We start from the raw sequence: 6,843 nt of genomic DNA on the forward strand, positions 1-6,843 counted from the left end.
GACGAGTGTCAACTATCGAATTACAGAAAGCCACCTCAGATCGCGCCCACGCATCGCCTTGTCCATCCTGATGGTTTCCAATTTTCCAAAAAATGTTTAATAAATATTGCGTACGTATTTTTAGATTTCAGTTTCACAGGAACTATCAGAAGACATCCGGCCTTTGGCTTAAAAAAAACGTTGTTCTGCCTTAACTTTGGTCCAGCTGCATAACTTTTAAGAAGTGTTTACCTCCTACTTTCCGTCTTATTTCTTTATCCTTTTGTTTACTCATCTCTCTGCGTATATTCTCTCTCCGTTTTCTCCATCCCTTTTTATGTCTAGCTCCCTCTGCTTCTTTCTCCCGCGATCCATATATCCGTATCGCTCTTATCTTCTTCTAACTCTATTTCTTTCTCAGTTTATTTCTCTTTCCCTCGTTTTTTTCTCACTAGTAATTTTTATTATTCGCCATCCCTTATTCCCATTTCCAGTCCCAGTTGTTGTTGTAAAAGTGCTTTGCCTCATCAAAAAGGTATGGCTACTCACAAATTATCATCAATATCCTCATAAGGGAACTTGAAGTTGAGCTAGAGTGACGCACGCCTCCCTGGGGAGGTTGCTTTCTTTATTTGACTTTGAACGAGGTTCGCCGTGAAATTCCTGGCATAGAGCTCCGATACCTTTTTGTGGCTATCTCTAAGGACCTCTTTGTGCTTTTTTCTACATAAAGCTGAGTTCTCAGATGCCGTATTACAGTATAATTCTTGCGGTGATGACTTCTTAAGTCCCTTTGAGGCGGGGTCTCTTCAATCAGATGTCTGTTTGGATGCCCCTAAGAAGACAACCCGTATTTGAGGATTTTGTTTCGGCTCTGGGTTTTAGGTACACTTGCGGAAGCATACTCGCCAAATTTAAATCCTGATCGGAAGTCCCACCCAGTAGTTATTGATGTTAGACAGTCGGTTACGCAATGCCATCGGCGTGGATGTCCAATATGGCCGACATTTATCCTGTCCACGTTGTAAATAAGGTCGCCGAGGATTTCATCGATGACAATATAAGGTTTATGGAGGCGAATAAACTGGAGAGATTTGGGAAATAGTCGTTTATTTTCGTGCATCAATGGATGGGCCGAAACCTGTTGCAATAATCGTACAGTCACCGGCGTAGGATACAATAGTAATTCGTTCAGGTGGCGAAGGAGCTTCGATATATAGAAGTTAAACAAAAGCGGAGATAGGCCACCGCCCTCTGACATCCCTTGTTTAATTCTTCTGGGTTAAGATGTTACGTTTCTGAATTGCACCGATGATGAAGGGGGACCCTTCCAAGTCCTACTGTAACGAGTTGATTTACTGGATCAAAAGCTTTTGATAAGTCTAGCGCTACCAGTACTGTTCTGTGGTGGGTTTCTCGATTCAACCCGAAATTCATCTGCGCGTTGATGGCGTTAAGAGTGGTGGAAGTGCTATGTTGTTTTCGAAAGCCATGCTGATGATTGCCAAGTCGCAGGTTTGCGGTGAAATAGGGGAGCAGAATGGCTTCGAGTCTTTTGGCTACTGGCGATAGGACAGATATCGATCGATATGATTTTCCTACGTTAGCTGGCTTACCAGGGGAGCAGAATGGCTTCGAGTTTCTTGGCTACTGGCGGTTGGAGAGATACCGGACGATATGATTTTCCTACGTTAGCTGGCTTATCAGACTTTAGCAGCGGTAGCCCCTTCGCCATTTTTTAGGGATGTCGAAGGTGGACAAAGACATTCGCTAGATAGTTCAATCCCTCATCGCCCAGGTTTTTAATCACCGTCTGAGCCTACTGCTTCGGATGTTTTAGCAAGTTTAATGGCTATTTAAACCTCTGTGGCGGTGATGGTAATAGGAGGCGCATTATCTTTGCGTTTATGTGCATGTCTGATGGCCTGCCTTTTGGATTTGTCGACCGAGGAATGCATTACATATTGCCGGCAAAAAGCGCTCACGAATTTCTTCGCACCCGATAGCACATCATCGCCAAATGCGATATATATATTCGTTGGTTGGAGTCGTGGGTTGCCGGAGTCATGCTGTCTTATGAGGTCACGCTCTCTCGCTAAGGTTGCGGCCGGTCAGAAGATATGACCGGATTTCCGGGATTCTTCCAGCGGGAAAAAAATGAACCGGCACGCATTCAATGACTACGCAGAAAGCACGCTTCCTTTGACGAACATCAGTCGCGGAAGATTGTATGTATTTTTGAATAGTGTTTCATAAAAAAAAAACAAAAAATTTTGCCTAGAAAAAAAAAAATTTAAAGTGGCCGTGGACCACCCTCTCCGTTTGAAGTATGAAATAAGGTCCGATTCTTAGACCTACTCTATAAGCTCCAAAAATTTCATGAGAATCGGGCGAGCCGTTTCGAAGGAGTTCAATCAAAACACTGACACGACAGTTTTATAAAAGATATTTATTAAAGTAATCTGTTTTGTTTACAATAGTGGACTCATACTTGGGTCGTTAACCGGACTCAGTCAGAGGATTAACTACTCAGAGACTGTTATTGCACTATGTATTTTAATTTGGACAGATTGGTAAAGTATATATGTAACAAGTTACAAGGGAAGGTAACGTTTATTATTATTTTCCACTTCAGAACACGATTTGTGTCAGCAAAAGTGATTGCCTAGAAAAAAAAAAAATTTAAAGTGGCCGTGGACCACCCTCTCCGTTTGAAGTATGAAATAAGGTCCGATTCTTAGACCTACTCTATAAGCTCCAAAAATTTCATGAGAATCGGGCGAGCCGTTTCGAAGGAGTTCAATCAAAACACTGACACGACAGTTTTTATAAAAGATATTTATTAAAGTAATCTGTTTTGTTTACAATAGTGGACTCATACTTGGGTCGTTAACCGGACTCAGTCTGAGGATTAACTACTCAGAGACTGTTATTGCACTATGTATTTTAATTTGGACAGATTGGTAAAGTATATATGTAACAAGTTACAAGGGAAGGTAACGTTTATTATTATTTTCCACTTCAGAACACGATTTGTGTCAGCAAAAGTGATGACTTCAAAAGTGTTACTGATCTTCTCCACCTCACCATTCAAATCTCCATATATGTATGTATATATATACATATATGTAGGTCGTGTGCGGAAATGCCCAAAATGCGTGGCGTGCAGGACCTTATTTTATATCTGAAATAAAAAAAATTTAAGTTCAAAATTTCATAAGGGCCAGTACTTGAGTATCCTTGCCCATTACCTTAATAATCATTTACTTCACCACGACGATTTCGCCACTACCGGGTGGACCGGCTTCCAGTAGCGCTACCTTAACATCGTCTATTTTAATGTCTTTACCCTGACAAATTATGTTCATAAAGTCCAAGAATTCTTCAAAGTTTAAACGCCATTTTCTTAAAAAAAAAAGGCATAAACAAATTACTTGAAAAAAAAAAAAAATAATAATAATAAATAAACATAATTACTTAAATTTCATATAAGCCATGCCCGTCTCGGTCATAGTGAATACTGTCTTCAGAAGTTTGGCTTGTTCTAGCCAATAGTCGATTTGTGATAATAAAATACTCTCATAAACCTCATTATCCAAATCCAATGCGTTGAGATTGTTGTTCGCATAAAGCTGAAAAAGGCTTTCGATTGTGTGCTTCTTTTGTTTATTTTCATCGTCATCGGCCATGGCTCATGTAGTACCAATTTTATTTATAAGACTAAAGTAAGAGATTTGCATAAATTTAGTATAAAAAAAAAAACCAAATATATTGCGAATTTAGATTTATTTGTTTTTATATAAGACATTTCCAATGCGCGCATTCATTGTTGTCAACAACTTTTAGCTTGGTTGTTAAGGTAAGTTCCCATGATTAACATGTGTAGTGTCCTTAATATATCGTACTTAGGCAACTGGGTGGTGTTTGAAGATTTCACATTGACTGAATATGTCGTTTGTGTTGCTTACGTACTCAAATAACCGTTAAAACACGTTTGTGTTGCTTACTTACTCAAATAACCGTTAAAACACATTTGACCTGTTTACAAATCACTTCTTCGCTGAGCTATCTGACGCCAAATGGACACCAAAGGAATTTAAATCGTTTGGAGTGGAGGCATGGATGGTATCGTAGAGGGATGGAAGGATCTCACACCCCGATTTCGGTTTTGCGTTAATATCTTTTGAACGAGATAAAATTTGTCTATTCCGCCTTCGGATTATTGTTTTCGAGGTGAGTACGCGTCTTTTGACGTCTCTCTGGATGTTTTTGGACGCGTATTAGCAGTCGACCCCTGTTCTAGACTATTACCCCAAAGTATACCATATCTAATTCAACAAAAGACTGCCCATGTCCACAACACTTCTTTTGCCCTCGTGAAATGTATCACAATTGTAACTTTGAACGAACCCGAACCCAGTGTTTTGCCGGCTCCGACCTCACAAAAACTAGAAGATTTGCATCTTTGATTGGGATACTGAAATCAAAGACAAGTTTTTGAAAGTGATAACTCCACTCGTCAGTTTTTTGCAACAAAAACAAGGCGAATCCATACAACAACACCTGGTATTGAATTCGCCTTGACTGACATATTAAAGTACAAGGCGCTGTATGGAAAATAATCAAGATGAAGCAATCAGCTGCTGGGAAAACAACACCTGGTACTGGTATTCATTACGGGTGGATAACATGATGACAAAGCGAATTCAAGCCAATTCGCTATGCAGAATGCAAAGCGAATTCAGTATAAGGTGTTATTATCCCAACAGCTGATTGCTTCTTGATAATTTTCCATACAAAGCCTTGTACCACAATATGTCAGTTAATCGAAATCTAATAAAATTTTCTTTTGACTTGGCATTCATCTGTACGGCGAATGATTCGCCTTGACCACCTGATACCAAATTTGCCTTCAATAAAAGGTTTCTCAGAAAAATCCGCTACCGTTTGTTTACCTTCTTTCTATCCTTATATTGAAAATGAGGGGCTCAGACATATATGAAATACTCCTATATTGCTAGAACAATGTGCATTGTAAATTTTACCAAGTAGCGCAACTAACAGCTGATCGGTGAAAATTCGCACATTCACACGCACAGTTCTCGACTCAGTTTCAAAAAAAAAAAACTAGATTATTTAATTCAAATTTTAAAGTGAGATAATCCTTATAAATTTATGTATACAGAATATATATGGCGTTTTTTTGTTATTAAAACAATAGTTTTATTTATATTAAAGCTTTTATCATTTTTTTTTTTAACTTTGAAAAAACTCCGTACACCATTCCTTCATTATATGACATTCGACTGCCTAGTCCACTGCCTTCCACTCTATTCGCAACATAACCTCTACTTAAGCTGCCAAACTATATAGTAAACAATGACAATGTGCTCGCAATGAGTTTCGGGAATCAAAAAACTCTAAACTAAAATATTTAAATTTTTTTGTTTAAGAAAAAAATTAGTTTGTATGTGTGCAGTAGAGATGTTTGAAATTTTTTTCAAATGTCAATAATGTCGGAAACGGTTAAACCTTGGACACAAATCACACTCACAAGATTGCGCATTGCGCATGTAAACAAAAGATCAGCTTTTTTTTATGGGCAATTTTACGTCATTTTCCTAAACAGAGCTAATTCTTCTTTTTTTTCTCTCTTTCTTTCATTCGCTCAAGCAGTCTAGTGTGACCAAGGCGAATCCGTGCCAGGTGGTGGCAAAGCAAATTCAACCAATTCGCCGTGCAGAAGAATGTCAAGTCAAAAGAAAATGTTCATTGATTTCGATTAACTGACATGTTGTAGTACAAGACGTTGTATGGAAAATAATCAAGAAGAGGCAATCAGCCGTTGGGATAACAACACTTGAATTCGCCTTGAGTGTGACGTAAATGCGCAGAACGAAGCAATTTTGAACTCGTGAATGCGCAATCTTCTGTGTGTGATTTGTGAACCTTGAAGAAGTTTTATTATGGTATTTGAGGGCCAATTAAACTTCCCTAAACCTAACGCCATAGTTGTAACCATACCCATATCCATAACCATCTCCAATGTGATCGATTAACGGTGCCTTAACCTAAAAATCGTGAAAATTTCATAAAAATTAAGAAAACGCAAAAATTATAAACATATTCCACAAAAAATAAGTCTCTTAGTCATAACGTATCCAAAACAATGAATAAAATCTACAAACAAATTTTTATTAAATTCACCGACTCAAATATTTTTAGGTTATGGATATGGCGAGAAACCAAAAACCAATTGGTTGGCTATGATGTGGTTATGGCTTTAGCGTTATCGTATGGCACCATTAAGGGCAAATTAATGGTGACTTATAACCATAAAGCCATAACCAGATAAAACAGCTGACCGAACCTACCTTAGGGAATTGAATGTAATCGATTAATGGTGTCATACCATAACGCTAACGCCATAACCATACCATAGCCAACCAATTGGTTTTTGGTTTCTCGCCATATCCATAACCTAAAAATACCTACTACTACTTTTTGTAGATTTTATTTATTGTTTTGGATACGTTATGACTAAGAGACTTATTTTTTGTGGAATATGTTTTTAAGTTTTTGCGTTTTCGTCATTTTTAAGAAATTTGCACGACTTTATGTTAAGGCGCCATTAATCGATCACATTGGAGATGGTTATGGATATGGGTATGGTTACGACTATGGCGTTAGAGTTAAGGAAGTTTAATTCACAATTTAATCGATAACATTGATTTCCATAAGGTTGGTTCGATCAGCTGCTTTATCTGGTTATAGATAAGTCAACATTAAATGGCCCTTCTCCATTATTTCCAGTTCACCACCACTGTAATCAGCTGCGACTTTGACAGTATACAAATGAATTTT

General features: G+C 38.1%; 1 protein-coding gene across 3 annotated transcripts; it reads right to left on the bottom strand.

Annotated features, from left to right (window-relative positions):
* Positions 1-2,802: 2,802 nt before the first annotated feature.
* LOC137233663 (tubulin polymerization-promoting protein homolog) lies at positions 2,803-5,138 on the bottom strand. Of its 3 annotated transcripts, none has more exons than XM_067756891.1 (4): positions 5,025-5,138; positions 3,457-3,699; positions 3,231-3,384; positions 2,803-3,163 (listed from the first exon to the last, which is right to left on the bottom strand). In XM_067756891.1, the coding sequence occupies exons 2-3, from the start codon at positions 3,666-3,668 to the stop codon at positions 3,243-3,245; spliced, it is 354 nt and encodes a 117-aa protein (XP_067612992.1). In that variant the 5' UTR covers positions 3,669-3,699; positions 5,025-5,138; the 3' UTR covers positions 2,803-3,163; positions 3,231-3,242. The 3 variants fall into 3 exon arrangements, with proteins under 3 accessions (XP_067612992.1, XP_067612991.1, XP_067612993.1); XM_067756890.1 differs by lacking the exon at positions 5,025-5,138 and adding an exon at positions 3,991-4,461; XM_067756892.1 differs by lacking the exon at positions 5,025-5,138 and having other exon boundaries at positions 2,803-3,151; positions 3,457-3,930.
* Positions 5,139-6,843: the final 1,705 nt, after the last annotated feature.

This window comes from Eurosta solidaginis, chromosome 5, assembly GCF_040869045.1.
Source record: "Eurosta solidaginis isolate ZX-2024a chromosome 5, ASM4086904v1, whole genome shotgun sequence".
Taxonomy (NCBI): Eukaryota; Metazoa; Arthropoda; class Insecta; order Diptera; family Tephritidae; genus Eurosta; species Eurosta solidaginis.